At 51.0% G+C, this 16,764-nt stretch overlaps 1 protein-coding gene across 1 annotated transcript in view; it reads right to left on the bottom strand.

The window, feature by feature from the left end:
• Positions 1-6,942: 6,942 nt before the first annotated feature.
• Positions 6,943-16,764, bottom strand: part of KCNQ4 (potassium voltage-gated channel subfamily Q member 4) — a 125,071-nt gene continuing 115,249 nt past the window's right edge. The window contains exons 11-14 of the mRNA XM_084816035.1: positions 16,375-16,477; positions 14,598-14,729; positions 12,036-12,171; positions 6,943-10,338 (exon numbers count right to left, since the gene is read on the bottom strand). Coding sequence (XP_084672161.1) covers positions 10,120-10,338; positions 12,036-12,171; positions 14,598-14,729; positions 16,375-16,477 — 590 coding nt within the window. The 3' untranslated portion in view covers positions 6,943-10,119. The remainder of the gene's footprint in view (positions 10,339-12,035; positions 12,172-14,597; positions 14,730-16,374; positions 16,478-16,764) is intronic.

The raw sequence follows: 16,764 nt of genomic DNA, 5'->3' as shown, positions 1-16,764 counted from the left end.
CGCAGAGTACATTGTAGTAATCCAGCCTGGATGTAACAAGGGCACAGATAATGGTGCCACACAAGCCTCCCGCCTTCCCATGGTCCGCATCCACGTTTTGTTGTTGTTGTTTTATTAGAATTAACTAGATGATGATGGCACTCTGAAATGGAAAACAAAATGGCAGGCAGATAACTGACAACCTACAATGACTCTCCGTCATGCCAGTATTCCCAAAGGTCTGTCCTTTCCTTCACTTTCTGTAACATTCAGCACCCTCGCCCCCTCTCCCATCCACAGTCTGCCCTCAGACACAACCCAAGAAAATGTACATCGTGCAAGGACAATGGCGGGTTTTGTCTGACTATTCTATGGAAACGTGAACTTTCACTGGATATCCAGGGAGAGAACAGGGCTGGGCTCTGTCAGGGCTCAGAAGATGTGTCTAGGAAGGCATGACTCCCTCCCCCAGTTTGTGATGCCTTTGGGAACATGAATGTGCCTTGGAGGGAGCACTGCGCACTGTTCTGCAGCAGCGGCTGACAGAAATGTGCCACAAGGGCGTCTTTCCATGCTGTCTAGCTCTATCAATGCTAAGCAAAATGCAAAAGAAACTAAAGGCAGTACTGAAGTCCTCCCAACGGGACAAATCATTTGTGGGCTGGGTCAGACACTGGGAGCGGTAAGGTTGCCAGCTGGCCAGGGGGAAAGCCTGGCTTGCTCATGGGCCTTTAACATGGGTTGGATATGCAGAAATCTGCAGGTACTGCTTCTCATGGCATAGAGACTAACATATAGCGGACCAAACTTCAGTGTGGTAGAGCACCTGCTTTACATGCAGGTTCAGCTTCCAGCAGGGCCAGCTAAAATGATCAGGAAAGGAAAGACACCTACCTGAAACCCTGGGGAGCCTCTGCCGGACAGGGCCGACGAACCTGGCTAGCCGAGCCAGTGGCCTGACTCAGTATAAGGCAGTGTTCCCGATCCCCTGCTAAGATCAGCCAGTCTCACGGGCCAGGTCTAAAGTTGGCAACCCAATGAGACAGGGACTTCACCAACTCCAATGGCTCTGATTTGGAGCAGGAGACCTCCGGGATACGCGAGGCCACGACACGCACACACGGGCTGCAGGGGTGCAGTGGCACATTTGGAAGTGCAGGCGCTCCTCGTGACCGTCCCCATAGCCACACCCCCAAACACAGGCAGAACAAGCCAGTTCTGGCAGTTTTCATCACCACCAGGGAGCCCATCTGCTGTTGTAAAGCAAGTGAATCTTAATTGTCCATTCCAGACCAAGCTGCCCCCCCCAAAAATAACTGATTTTTGGCGGGGGGGGGCACACATAATGGAGTCCATTCATATGCATTGGGAGTGAAAAAGCCCCTCTGCTAAAAAATGGCTGGGGGGAGAGCCCCCCCCCCAAGAACCTAGGATCGACTATATACTTGGTAGGGAGTGAGCTTGGCCCCCCTTCAGCTGTTTTTCAGCAGGGCAGATTGTTCTTGCACCTGCAAATGGAATGGAGAAATTGCTCAATTCACTTGCATAGCAATTGGGGGCCGGGGGGGGGGGAGAGGAAGGCAGGCAGGCAGGCAGGCAGGCAGGCAGGCCAGAGTGAATGAAAGAAGGAGGGAGGGCAGGAAAAGCCAAAGCGAGTAGCATGCGGGATGCACATTCACATGCAAAGCCAGATTGTCCCCCCTCTCCCCCACCCACATCAGCCAATTTGTGGTGGTGCCCAGGGCACTTTTTCAAAATGACAAATGTGCCCACAGGCCCACAAAGGTGGGGGATCTAAACTAAACCCTGATCTAAACAGCTCTTACTACCTTCCTCCTTCCTCCTAGGAGCAGTGCCCCAGCCCAGCGCTCAGTTTTCTGTGCCGTTCTCTGTGCCTTTTCTGGCTCTACAATATCCCTTTCTGAGATGGGGTGAGCAGGACTGTACGTAGAGAATTCTTTTCTCTTTTTTTACAGCAAGAAAAAAAAAGTGCGGCCATTATCACAAGGGAATCCTGCCTCAGCCTGCCAGTTCAAATCTCCCCCACAGCCCTAACCGCTGATAGAGCTAAGGTGGCTGGCAGCTGGCCTGCAGGCATAGAAAGAGAGTAACAGGGTGTTCCCGACAGATGTAAAGGAATGCGAGTCCCAGGGACTAAGTGGACATTTGCAAGTGCTCAAGAGATGCCTGGCGTTTGCGTGTGGTGGCGGTGGCAGGAATCTGAGTGACTCCAGATCTCAAGTGATGTTGCAACCTCTTTTCTTCCAGAGTAGCATTCCTTCCTTGCCACATCTGTTGTTCCAGCAATGGGCCAGAAGTCCAGCCCTTCTTATGTCCCTGGGCTGGAACGAGACTAGGCAGGTAAGCAGCAGACCTGTGCTTTCACCTTGCCCTGCCCAAACCAGACAGAGATGCCTTGTGAGATAAGAATGTTAAGAGCTTTGCGATTGCTGGGAAAGGTATCCTGCCAGGAGGCCCATCTGCTTAATTCCAAGTGATGCGAAGAATGCTGGACAAGATGCTTGCTTAGAGGGATGCCGCTTGTGTGGAACCACCTAGCAGCTGTCCAGGTCTGCATGCTTACAAAAGCAAAACACCCAGTGAGGTTCAGTCACAAAGCCAAGGGAAGCTTTGTGGAGAGGTACAGGTTTTGCCCTGGGCTCAGGAAGTCTTGCTGGTGGATACACATCTGGGAAGCACTGTGAGTGGCAGGGAATGGGTCAGTGCAACTCCCTAGACTTCTCCCACCTCAGATGACCCAATGCAGTGGAAGACAGATGGCTCCTGCATCTTTAAAAGTTGGGTAGAAGAGGGAATGTTGGAACATACAAGGACAGCTTGTCATGTCGGGTGAGAAAAGCTCCATCTGATGGAATTCCCTCCTCTACACAACCCTTAGAGAGACAACAAAGAGTCTTGTGGCATCTGGATGACTAACACATTTATACTGGCATAAGCTTTCATAGACACTGTCCATCAGATGCCTGACACGTTAACCTCAAATCAGCAGAATTATATATACATGCTGGGATTTGTGTTGTCAGAGGGAACTGAAATGCAGCAAGTACAGACAGTGGTGATTACTTTAACAATTGCCATTCACAAAACGTTGTTGGGTGATAACACAGACATTGCAATGGTGAGTGGATTAATCTATGCAGCGAGATTTAAAAAACCCACCTTTGTCTTTATTCAAATCACAGGAGAGTTGAATCTCTTGATTAATTGTACTTCAGGAATGTTATGTTGATATCTGTCTTTGAAATTCCTTTGTTCAAGAATGGCCACCTGAAGGCCATTGACAGGGTCTAGGGAGAAATGTCTGGTTGTTGAACATTTGTTTTATTTATTTATTTATTTATTATTTATTTATTTAAAATATTTGTATCCCACCCATTAAGACCTTGGGGCAGCGTACAGATAAAATCAATTCAAACAATATAAAACAATAACGTGAACAGCTAAAAACATATTAAATCATTAAACAAGCCAATACCAATTAAAATCTAAAACAATAAAGCAGTTAAAACAGTGTGCTACCTTACGGAATGCATTTCACCCTCAAAGGCTTTGGTAAAAAGCCATGTTTTTACTTGGTGCCGAAATGAGACCAATGTCTGCACCAACCAGGCATCGAAGGGGAGGGCATTCCACAAACGGGGTGCCACAGCAGAGAAGGCCCTCTCCCACGTCCCACCATAGTGTATGTCTTGCACTGGTGACGCACTGGTGAGACCAACAGATCTCAGTCCTCGGGCAGGCATATATAGGGAGAGGCATTCCCTCAAACATCAAGGTCCCAAGCCATTTAGGGCTTTAAATGTCATCACCAAAACCTTGAATTCTGACCAGAAGTGTATTGGCTGCCAGTGCAATCCCTGTAAAACTGGCGTTACGTGATTTTTATAAGATGTTCGAGTCACAGTCTAGCTGCTGCATTTTGTACTAGCTGCAACTTCCGAGTCGTCTTCAAGGGCAGCCCCACATAAAGTGCATTGCAGTAGTCTAATCGGGAAGTTACCAGTGCTTGTACTACTGTGGCTAGGTTATCCTTGTCCAGGAAAGGCCGTAGTTGGTCGATCAGCCGAAGCTGGCCCCACGGAGTCCACCTGGGGCTCCAGTGGCAGGGATGGATCTAGGAGTACTCCCAAGCTACACACCTGCTCCTTCAGGGGACAGCAACCCCATCCAGGACAGGTCGCTTACCCAGTTCCCTGACTTGGGAACCACCAATCCACTTCCATCTTGTCAAGGTTTAGCTTCAGTTTATTGGCCCTCATCCAGTCCATTACAGCCACCAGGCACTGGTCCAGCACGTCACCACCTCAGCCGACTCCAACGACAAGGAGAAATAAAGCTGAGTATCATCAGCATCCTGGTGACACCCCAACCCAAAACTCCTAATGACCTCACCCAATGGCTTCATATAGATGTTAAACAGCATGGGGGATAGAATAGAAGCCTGTGGCACCCCACAGCTTTATAGCCATGGGATAGAACAGGAATCCCCCAATACCACTCTCTGGAATCAGCCCTGCAAGTAGGAGCAGAACCACTGTAGCACAGTGCCCCCAACTCCCATCCCGCAGAGCCGATCCAGTAAGACACCATGATCAATGGTGTCAAAAGCCACTGAGTGATCCAGGAAGATCAACAGGGTAGCACTCCCCGTCTTTCACCTGGAGTAGGTCGTCAGTCAGAGCAACCAAGGCTGTTTCAGTGCTGTACCCTGGCCTGAAACCAGACTGAAATGGGTCCAGTAATTAGTTTCCTCGAAGAACGTCTGAAGCTGCCCAGCCACCACATGCTTAAGCGCCTTGCCCCAATACTGGCACTTATTAGCACTGGGGCGATAGTTCTCACAGACCTCTGGGCCGAGTGAGGTCCTCTTTGGGAGAGGGCGCACTACAGCTTCTTTCAAGGCAGCAGGCACCACTCCGACAGAGTGAAGCATTTACCACCCCCTGGACCCACCCAGCCAATCCACCCGCTACATCATATTAGCCAACGTTGCCATTCCTGATGTCAGATTTGTGTCCATTTATTCATTTGTGTAGACTGGCCTGTTTGTCCCGTGCAGAGTACCACAGAGCATTGTTGGCAAATGGCGGCGTATAGCACATTGGAAGATGAGCAGGTGCATGAACCCGGATCTTGCGGATGGCATTATTAGACCCTAATGGACAAGAGTTGGCAGCTGTGTCTGCTACAGAGAAACAGGACCCCTGTTCTCCTTGACAGCCACTCAACGTACCCCAGTCACCTGTTGCTGCCAAATGTCCAAGGTATAAATGCTGTACCATCTAAGAAGAACACCTAAGACCAGTTATGGACCACCAGTTGCTGTGGAGAACATGAGCAGGAGGTTATTGCAGTCATGTCCTTTTGTGGACATCCTGCAGGCATCTGGGTGGCCACTGTGAAAACAGAATGCTGGACTAGATAGGACTTGGTTAGATCCAGCACAGCCTTTCTTATGTTCAATAAATAGAAAGTCACAAAACCTGCAAGATAAGTGCGAGAAGTTCCACCCAAGCCTACCACCGCCCTCTCTCCTTCCATTCTTGGTGATCTCAGGGCACTGCCATTATCCACAGTGTTTCTAACAGCTGCGTTTAGGGAAGCAATAGCTCCACTTATGGACAGTTAGAGAGAATAACCAGGACGACTTTGTTTTTGCCCACAAGAACCGGCCCAAGCTGGCTCTGCTTCTGGGGTCCTCCTCCAGGTGCTGCCGCCGTGACAGCTTAGGCAGGTGGTGCCCAGGGAAACAGGCTAACACAGTTTCTGGAACACCCTCCCCTGGCCCAGACAAATCCGTGCAGTGGCGCCACGTGTACCACTCAGGGAGCAAGTCACGTCTGTTATTCTCCGTATCTTTTAATGGGTATAGGCTGTTTCTGCTGTTTTATCGACTGCTGCTTTATTAATGGTTGTCTGTTACATGAGTCTGCTTTTATTTCATTGCTGGTGCGTGCTGTTGGGTCACTATTTTAAGGTTAATTTTGTAACTGGAGGATTGTTAATATTTAACGATCAGCGGGTTGCTTTGCGGAACTTTGAAAGGTTTTTAAATGCCATCTAAATATTGAAATATACACACTAAAGGCGCAGTCCTATGGATGTTTAGACAGAAAAAAATCCTACAACTCCCAGCATTCCCCAGCCAGCCTGGCTGGGGAATGCTGGGAGTTGTAGGACTTTTTTCTGTCTAAACATCCACAGGATTGTGCTCCAACTAGGTGAGATGTGGAGGACTTGGGGAGGGACTCTGTCTGGAGGACTCTGGAGGGACTCTTCCCTCTGGATTTCCCCAAATGGCCCTATCCTCTTTTCCCCACCCACTGGTCATTGGGCGGTTTCCCAGTTCTTGTGCAATTCCCCCCCCCCCATACTAAAAGGCAGAAATGCCTCTCCTAAGGCTTAATGACTGGCAGGAAGAGTGTTAAGCTACAATATGCTGGTGCTTCTGGCCCCGCCCCTTTTGCCTTGGGCCACACCCACCCCTGGAACGCATCCCCCCAAAAGTTCTTTGAAATGGAACTTGGCCCTTGGGCAGAAAGGGGTTCTGCACTCCTGAATTAGACAATGCTGCTTTTGTTAGACCCAAATGAAGGCATGGAAACTGTTAATGGTTCTTGGCAGAGAGAAGACTCTTTGCACGAGTGCAGGGACATCGATGCTAGGGCAGGGGGCCAAAGCTCTTCATTTTCTGTTGCTTCTTTCTAGTAGGCTTCTCCCAGCCCTTTTGGATTTTCTTCTCCAAATTTGTATCTTTCTCCTCCACCAGTTTCGGACCACCCGGCTCCTCAAGAGTCCTAGCTGCTGCCATATCCCTTTCCAGTCCTTCAGCCCGCTCTGTGCGGACCCAAGGACAGGCCTTTCCCTGCAACATTTTCCCCGGCACAGACGCCATGGGATTCCCCCACGAGCAGAGAAGTAACGAGGCACACAGACAGCCATCTACTGAAAACTTTAATGAAACAAATAAGTTAATAAGTTAATAAAGTGAGGTAACTATTCATTGTCTCAGAAATAAGGTTTATTTGGAAATCTGTTCAAAGGTCCACCTCATTTTCCTGGGTTGGCCAAAGCCATTCCCTGCTCCCTGTCTCCCCCCCACACACACACCCCATCACCACGCAACCCCCCTCCCCGCTTTTTGAGACGTCCGTCTTGGGTGGAAGACTTGGGTGTGCTTTCCAAAGACGCCGTGTTCAGTGCATTGAGAGGGGATGGGGTTGTGGTTCAGTGCGGGAGAGGTTCGGAACAGCTCTAGCCATTTCTTCCAGACACATGCATGAGCATGCAAAGGAGAGGCGCACTGGGGCGAGAGGAGCTCATGGCATGCACCCTATGGAGGTGTGAAATGGAAGCTGGGCCTTGGCCCCAGTGGCATAAGGAAAACGTGGCCACCTGGGTGCTGGAGGAGCTGGCTGAAAGCAGAGAGAAAGGGAGGGATCCTCTTCCAGTTGTTGCTCTTCCCTCTTCTTCGCATATGGCAGCAGTGCGGGGGGGGGGGAGACCACAACGAAGGGACACACACAATGGGACAAGAAATTCCAGCTGTTTGAAAATAATCAGGTATCCAACCAGGGAGCAGGGGGGGAAACCCCATGGGATTCAGGCAGCCCAATGGAGACAATAGGAAAGGGGGAGAAAAGAGAGAAAGGATCAAGCCATTTGAGCTGGCAAATTATTCTGGGATGACTCTGTACTAACAAAGATATTCAAAGGAGACTGAAAGATAGCTGGGAAGGATACGGTAGCCTCAAGCGATCAGATCGAGGGGCCATTATGCACACTACGCGGCAGCAAACCCAGCTCTGTGACAAAGTGTGGACTCAACAGAGAGCTGCAGCTAATCCTGGCTCTCCAGTGAGGATGCCTGTATGTTTCCAAACATGTTTCCAAACACACTGGACTCATCTCCACATTACATTTTCGTTAAGTGTACACCTAAGAAGTTGTTTGCTTTTTAATTGTATACACCTAAAAAATGTAATGTGTGCAGAGAGGGCTGCCAGAGCCACTGATTTTTCCCAGGAAAGCACACTCAAGACTGAAGTCTAGAATGATGGCGGTTACAATGAAGATTAAGAAAACTGCCAAAGGTAAACAGTGGGCAACTGCAGGAGGTCAGGGAGGACCTCCACTCCACACCTCGACCCCACAGACTGCATTATGCTGGGTGCCAAAATAAATGGTGTTGGTAACACCAAAGGGTCAAATTTAGTTTGCTATGGACACCATTTTTTTCAGCATACTGCAGCACGCAATCCACACTGGGGGTCGGGAATGGCCCCCTGATCGCCTACAGTTGACCACTGCAACTCTGGCTGTTTTCTTTATCTTAATTTAATCCCCCCCCCCAATTTGGTGGCATGGTGGAGGGCAGTGGGGGCCGCATCTACCCTGCAGGTTGCCCACCCCCGCAAACTAGGAAGGTGCTGGAGGCACAGCATCAGGATGGGAACAGCACTCAAAGCAACAGGTGCTGGGGCTGAAAGGGTGGCAGAGCCCAGTTCCTGATGAGGATCACAGAAGAGCTGCAGAGTGGCGAAATGCCTCCAGGAAAATGAGGGTTGGAAATCCAAAACCAAGGACTATCTGCTAGCAAAGGAGCTGGATCAGTTGGGTGGTTTGCGGGAAGGCAGGATCGGAAGCAGGGATGGGCAACAGCTGGCCCTCCAGATGTTTTGGCCAATGGCTCCCTTCAGCCCTAGTCAGCATAGCCAACGGCGAGAGGTGTTGGGAGTAGCCCACTCTGATCTGAAGCAACGTCAGGGTGCCCCACGTTCCTCCATCCATCTAACCAGCACAGCTGATCTCGGCAGCTAAGCAGGGTCAGCCCTGGTTAGTACTTGGATGGGAGACCGCCAGGGAATCAGGCTTCCTGCACTGAGCAGGGGGTTGGACTTGATGGTCTTGTAGGCCCCTTCCAACTGATACAGTTCACCAGGAATGCTTCTCCTCCTGGCTAACTGGATTTGGCTCTCTTAAGTGCGCAAATGAAGGCCACAGGATTGGCCAAGGTCCCTGCTAGCTTCCTAGGCAGGAGCAGCTCCTGGTTCATAGCCTGACAGTAAAGGTTGATTTCAGATTGCATATTCAGGACTGCTGCATATAATGTTGCTCCCCCCTTCCCTGCCCCACTGGAAGCATTTTCCCCTTGCGGAAAGTTCCGCTGTGCTTAGAATACCTGGCCCACAGAGCAAGGCCTGCTACCTACCTAGGGGATGGGGTGGGGAGACACAGGGGAAGTACAAAGGCTGCCAACAGCAGGGTTAGGCATTGCCAGTTGTTATTCTCTTCTAGATGCAAAGACGAAAGCCCACGTTCAGTTGAGTCACAACTGTCCCTCATCTGGCACTGGGGAGGAAAAGGTGACCTAGCTTTTGCATAGCTGTTAATAAGCGTCTCCAAACTGGTTTCCCAGAAGGATGAAGTCCAGAGGTGGTGGCTGTTAAGAGAAAAGTCGCAAGGTGGTTGGGACCAGTTATATTGTTTTGCTTGATCAGAGGGCTCTTGGCTTAAACTGCATGAGGGCCCCTGTAGCCTTGGGAGCTCTTTGCTGGGCCAGAGCTCAGCCCCTGCAAAGCTGGGTGTGCCTGGAGATGCTTCAGTGAGCAGAGGACAGTAACAGATGCTGCTCATAGGAGGCTGAGGGGCAAATGATGGCTCCTTCTGCAATTTGTTTCGGATTAACGTGGCTCCCTCTCCACAGAGAAGGCTGCCCACTACGTCCTGCTCCTTAAGGTCCTAATTACCGGCACAAAGCTCCAGCAGCGTTTCTTCGTCACGACAGACGAGTGCCACCTTTTTCACGACACTGCCACGATGCCTGGAGGTATCGCATCCGTATCGCTCTTGGAACGTCCAGTGTTTGCGGCTCTGCCCGCAGCTGGAAGACTTCAAGTAAAGTTGAGGCAATTAGTTGCGGTGCTTTGGGAGAAGAGTCTCCCTTGGAGCCCCGCCGGCATGGCAAGGTCGAAGAAGGGCTGGGCTCGGTAGAGTCTGTTCGAGCGGCCGGGCAATGTTTGTCTGCCCCGCCTCCCTGCCCTGGAGAGGCCCCCTCCCTGCCTCCCCTCCCCAATATGGCTGGTGCACGACTGTCACATTGCTAGACTGGCTGCCACCTTAGTCCATGTTGGCACTAGCCGACCGGGAGATGTTCAAGGTCTGAGCAGAGACAGAGATGTCTTCGTGGTCCACGGGGCTGTGGTAGTCAGAGGTGATGTCAGGATCCCCGGCGGGGATTGGCATGGCCGTCAGACTGATGGAGTTCACGGAGCCTTTCCGTAAGCACTGAGAGTAGACGCCCAGCAGCAAGTCCAGCTTGTGCTCAATGGACTGCACCTGCACAAAGGGGGGGAGCGGCAAAAGAGCTCATGCTGCAGATCCAAGGGGAAAGGCCAAGAAGAGGAAAAACGCAGGCGTTTGACAGCGTAGGGTTAGATTCTTAACGGGTCCTGGGATTTTTATTGTTGTTCGTGCAAAATTGTTTTATATTTTTGTATGCAGATGGGTTTAATATTATGTTTTATATTGTATTTTGGGGGTTTTAGAGTTTGCAAACCCTGCCCAAAGAGCTTTGGCTACTATGCAGTATGGAAATGCAATGAATGAATGAACTTCCAAATCTGCAGCTCCACTGTACAGCCTTCTTCAACCTGTCAACTTCCAGATGTGTTAAGACTACAACTCCCAGAATTCTCAGCTGGGAATTATAGGAGTTGTAGTCCAAGACATCTGGAAGGCAGATGTTGAGGAAAGCTGCACTAGTAGAAAAGGGAGTCGGTTGAGAGCATTGCCTCCACCAGAGATGAAATCTCACGAACACATCTTCAACGCAATATTGTCATGGCCCATGGCCCCAGCGTCTCACAGTGCTCTGAGTAAGACTCAGATGAGGTTCAGGCCATTTTCTCCAGGGGAGAACCTTCACTACTTTTTCCCGTGTCCTCCCAGCTGGAAGACATGACCCTATGACCATCCTTGGATTTGGAGGACAAGTCCTCAGTAGTACCGTCCATCTCCTAGACCTTGAAGAACCCAAAGGATTCAGAATCAGACAAGGGGCTTTCAAGGAGGAAAGTTGGCTCCTTCAAGGAGGTGAGACCTAATGCAGAACACACCTTGCTGGCCTTTATAAGGCCTCAGATGGCTTCCACTCCCTGTTGACGCAACATCAGTCCATAGCTCACTCAGCAGGGCCTACTGGGAGCTTTCCAAGTTCCTGATTCCTGCTTCAAGTAGCCTGACTTGACCTTGTGAGCCTCATGCCCCAGCAGGACAGGATAAATACCATCACTGGAACTTCATCTTGGGGTGCAGCCCTTTTAAAACTGTACCTAAAGCACGTGGGGCCCATTTTTTAGAGGGTGCAGCCACCATCTTAGATCAGTTCACACGTGGGCAGCATTAAAATCAAGGCCCCGCTCTCACAAAGTGTTTAATCTTTGCCTTTTCCTGCCAGGAGCGAGGCCTTGAACTGCTCTTCAGTATTCCAAGAAGCGCCAACTTTTGTAACCCCGAGTGGTGGGATCAAAAGGAATTAAGGGCACAATCCTATGCATGTTCCGACAACTCCAGGCATGCCCCAGCCAGCCACACTGGCTGGGGCATGCTGGGAGATGTAGGACTTTTTTCTGCCTAAATATTTATAGGATTGCACCCTTAAATATCTAAGAGAGTTCTGGGACCAAAGGAAAAACAATCCTGCTGGAAGAGACTGGCTCTTGTTAATCCCTGCTCAGTTCACCCCTATGAATGCACTGAAGGCTGGGAAAGAGAGACCTTAGCTCGGTGGTTGATCATCTGCTTTGCAGCCAAAAAGTGCTGTGTTTGATCTCCAGTGACTCCAGGAAGCAAGGGATGGGGAAGTCCCAGCAGTACCCGAGACCTTAGAGAGTCACCGCCAGAGGACACAACACTGGTTTAGAGGACCAAAAGCCTCCACTTGTTGATATGAGAGATGTCCCGGGGGAGCTGTGTGCACCAAGCATGCCCACCTCCCCCTCCTCCACCACCTCCTCCACCGTTCCCAGCCACACCTGCTTCTCCACCTTGACCACTCGGCCCATCATGCTGAGCTCATCCACCAGCTCCACCTCCAGCGATGCCTTCTCCCCTTTCTCCCGGGTCTTCTTATCAACAGCAATGGCTCCCCGCCCCACAATCTGATCCACGCTGCCAGGCAGAGGGGAGAGGGAAGAAGAGGCAGAAGAAAAGGGGAACAGACACAATGACTGTAGGCCACAGGGCGAATCCAGCAAGAGCGCCACACCCCCAGGCAGACAATTGTATGCATGGCCCTGGCGGAGCGTTGTCCAGGGCCCAGCGCTCTTGCCAATCACCAGCGCTTGCCCTCTTGGGAGGGGAAAATGCCAGGCCTGCACAAATCGGGGCAAACCAAGGCAGACGCCACCTGCCACTCTGCTGGGGGCTTCATCCCCTGACCCTATTTTGGAGGTCCCAGGCAGGCATTAAAACAGGAGGCTTTTCAAGTCCTCGTAAGCGTAAACGACGACAGCAATAACGCAACGCAGCATTTCTACAGCACTGTGCATGTTCAACACACACAGATTATTTTGCTGCAGTGCTAACAGCAACCCGGAAAGGCAGATCAGTACTGTTATCACCATATTGCAGGTGTGAGGCGGGGCGGGGGAGAGCTTACCTAAGTTCTCCTGGCAAATTCATGCAAAAGGTGAGACTTGAACCAGGGACAGCCTGATTCAGAGCCCAGACTGTACCAAACAAATTGGACAGGCCTGGTCTAAACAAATGTTTCCCTTCCCATTCTCGCTGATCAGCTTGTTGGCGATCAAGTGGACTATTTTTCCCAGGGTAGCTCCTGCCCTCTCTGGCCTGTCACAGTTCCCAAAGGGCCAGTTCTTATGGGCAATTCTGCTATTCAATGGCATTTTTTGATGTTACAATACAGGGGGCTTCCCCAATGGCGATACCCAGAGGACAGCAGCTCCACAGAGCACTGTGGTCAAGGTCGGCTTTTAATTCAGAGGCGGAAAGTCAAGGCTGCGTGCAGCTCTGTCGTTTTCCCATCTGGGCAGTGTTTCCACCACCACTATTTTTACTGAAACATGGTTGGTCTTAAGGTTGCCAACTTACCAGAACCGCCCCCCACCCCCCACCCCAAAACCAACAGCCAGGCAAGGATATTTTTCTTATTGTTTGTACTTTGGGGCCAGTTTCCAGAAACACAAGGGCAAAGGCTGGCTTGCTCACCGTCTTTCTCTACTACAGCGGTGCAGAATCTCACGCAGCCCACAACCCCAGTTCCATTTCAGGCAACCCATTCCGGTCATGGGTGGGGTGAAAGGCAAAATGGGTGGGGCCAAACTACCAGCATACTTTAGCTTAAATTTCTTACCGCCAGTAATTCAGCCTTAGGAGAGGCATTTCAACCTTCTGGAACAGTGAAATACCTGCACGAAAGCCAGGAAACCAGCCAGCTATGGGTGGCTAGGGGGAGGGGGTGTGGCCAGGGGAAAGGGGTGGGGCTTTTGGGAGAACCCTGAAGGGCCAGACTTGGCCTCTGGGGCTGAGGTTCTGCACCTCTGTTCTGCTAGCTTACCCCTCTCTGCTAGCTGTATGTGTCTGCACTGCACTCCATCCCTAGGCCATCAAAACTGGCTGGGCTCCACCACTTGGCTGTATCACTGAACCCATGCTGGGCATCCCAACCCCACCCCTGGATCTCGGGTTCTCCATCCCCAGTGCCCACTCAGGCCATATACATTTTTATTCTAAGAATTGATAACCCTGTATGTCAATACAGAGGTGCGAGACATTTCAAATGGCGACAGACATGTGAAACTACCTTACAGAGAGTCCAACCAGCCAGCCTGGTATGGGCTCAGATGACTGACTGTAGCTCTCTAGGATCTCAGACCAGCAACCTGGCAACCCAAGACCCTTTGAACCGAAGATGCCGGGGACTGGACCAGAGCCCTTCTGCGTGCAAAACGCGGGCTGTCTCTGCCACTGCACTATGGCACTGGGAAAATGGCAGTGGAAACACAGGAGGGGCCAAGGGACCCAAGGAAGTGGCAGAGCTGTTACAGAGGGAGGCCTGCCCAAGGCCGTGTAATGAGGAGGAGGCAGAGGAGGCAGGACTCAGATCTATGTCCCCCAGACTCCACATTCAACTCAATACTGGCCCATACTGGCAACTGAGAGCCAGTGTGGTGTACCGGTTAGAGTGTTGGACTGGGACTTGGGACATCCATGTTCTCGGCCCCGTTCTCAGCCATGAAGCTTGCTGGGTGACTTTGGGCCAGTCCCTGACTCTCAGCCCAACCTACCTCACAGGGTTGTGGTGAGGATAAAAAGGAGTGGAAGAGGAGGACCATGTAAGCTGCCTTGGGTTCCTTGCAAGAGGAAAAAAGGCGGGATAGAAATGTAATAATAAATAATAGACTCCAAACTTCATATTGGGCTTCCCCAACCGGGTGCCCTTGAAATGCTGGGCTGCAATTCCCATGTCCCCCAGCCAGCACGGCCAATACTGTCCCCTCCAGGGTGGAACTGGCTCGCCCTGGGAACTGCAGAAGAAGCCCAGAGCCCGAGTGGCCATCGGCAACTCCACTTACCGTGTCTGGAGGCTCTTGATCCTGCCAAGCATGTCCAGGTGGCCGGCCGAGTACTGCTCAATGACATCCTTGACGTCGTAAGGACGCAGTGTCTCCTTGAACTTCCTTTTGGCCACCAGGAATTTGAGGATTCTGCAAAAACAGGCAAAGAAAAATGCAAGAATCCAGAAGGCTCTAGTGAGAGGAGATGCGTAACTGAACGCACGAAGCCACCTTCCACGGCGCTGGATCACTTGTCCGTCTCACCTAGTGTTGCCTAATGACTACACAACAGGAAGTGTAGCTGGGGGAGAGCAGGTGTAACCCTGGAGGGTGCGGAACCCTCCATGGGCCAGATTGGGAACCTCCGTGGGCCGGAGGTAGCCCACCCACGGTCTGGTCTGACAAGCAGTGGTTCTCCAGGGTTGCCACCCACGATATTCTTTTCACTAGAAATGGCACGGGAGGGAATGTGGGGCCACCTCCGTGCAAAGCAGATGCTCTAGCTAGGGATGTACAGCAATTCCATTTGGGGGGTGAAATCGCAACGGATTTTTCCAGTTCGGCCCTGGAGGATTTCATTCTGTTTCCCCTGCTGGCATCGGCTCGATCTGCACTGAGTTGATCCAATACGCGGATTCCACTTTTTTCTTTCTTTTTTTTAATGGTAGCAAATTGGATCTTTCTTTTCCTTTGCATCTTTAAATTTCCATAAATTGGACCTTTTCCCCCAGGTCTTTAAATTTGTGTAAATGGGGATGTACTCATTTATTTGTTTGTTGGTGATCTTGCACAAGTGTGCATCACCACAAGTTTGCCTGTCTGCTACATAGCTTCGCAGAGGCGTATTCGTCAGTTCCACACACCCCCTGCCTCCTGGAAGTGGAGGCTGAAATTGATAAGTTCTTTGCCAAGTAGGAAATATGGTTTTGCAGGGCCACACTAAATAGCATGTGGAGAAGATGAAACTGACAAGGATATTGACAAGAGGGGAATATGCCACTGTGGGGCTACATTGCAGGCGGGCAGACTTGCGACCATGTGCGCTTCTGCAAGTTTACCCCCCCCCCCCCCGAAAAAGTAAAAAAAATATGACCCCATTTGTGCAAATGTAAAGACCCAGAAAAAAAAGATCCAATTTGTGCCAATTACCATTGTGCAAAATTGCAGGACCAGAAAAAAAATACACAAAACATTTCCAGAATCGGGGGGAAAAATCTGCTACAGTCCACCCCAGCTTATCAGAACAGAAACACTATGGAATCCCATCGGGCTTGAACGAATGGAATTCCCAGTGTCGCACATCCCTAGCTCGAGCCCAGCTTTCCCCGGCCCGCTGCGCTCCAGATGTTTTGGAAAACAACTCCCAGCATTCCTGACCATTGGCCATGCTGGATGGGTCTGAGTGGAGTTGCAGTTTCAACTCCCGTTCCCCCTCTGCCCAGGGTTGTAGACTGCAAGTGGAAGCAGCTCCCCAAAGGGTCAGGGAGAGAGAGATTTTCCCTGTCCTACCTCTGGAGGTCTTTTCACCGGCCAGAGCAGGGATTGAGCCTGGGGCCTTGAGCGTGCTGCGTGCAATGCAGGTGCTCTGTCAGGGAGAATCAGCCCTTCCTGAAGTCTATTCTCGCCCCACCCACCCCATCAACTTATGTCATCCAAAAGCAGGCAATGGGAACCAGAGGGACCAGGGAAGAGGGGCTGACCCAATTCCATGTTTGCAGAACCACGGAATACAGAGAGTTGCTTCCATCGGGCCCCATGGGCACCCATCTCCCACTCCCAGACCCACCGGGCTCACCTGACCGCCCTGATGAGTGTCTTCACAGCAGGCATGATGTCCTCGAAAGTCAAGTCACACTGATAGGCCTTCTCCTCGCTGCTTTCCTCTGCGGGGCCGTCCACTACGGGTGGAAACAGAATGGCTTAGCTAATATTTTTCCCTATCTTGTCAGTACTCTGCGAAGCAGAAGACCAGGGGTCCCCAACCGTTTTGGGTCAGCGGGCGCATCTGGACATTTGAGAGAGTGTCATGGGCACTTTCTCAAAACAGCTGCCACAGTGGCCACTCACAAAACACCCATTTCCCAGAGGGCAAACTGGTGAGACCCAAGGAAAAGTCACTTGCCCAAGAACCTAACAGCAAGGCAGAGGCAGGGGTTGAGCTCCAAAACACAAATATTTATTTATT

The sequence above is a fragment of the Heloderma suspectum genome, chromosome 10, assembly GCF_057233095.1.
Source record: "Heloderma suspectum isolate Gila_16-S chromosome 10, 16-S_ref, whole genome shotgun sequence".
Lineage (NCBI taxonomy): Eukaryota > Metazoa > Chordata > Lepidosauria > Squamata > Helodermatidae > Heloderma > Heloderma suspectum.
This window is presented reverse-complemented; position numbering and strand designations above follow the sequence as displayed.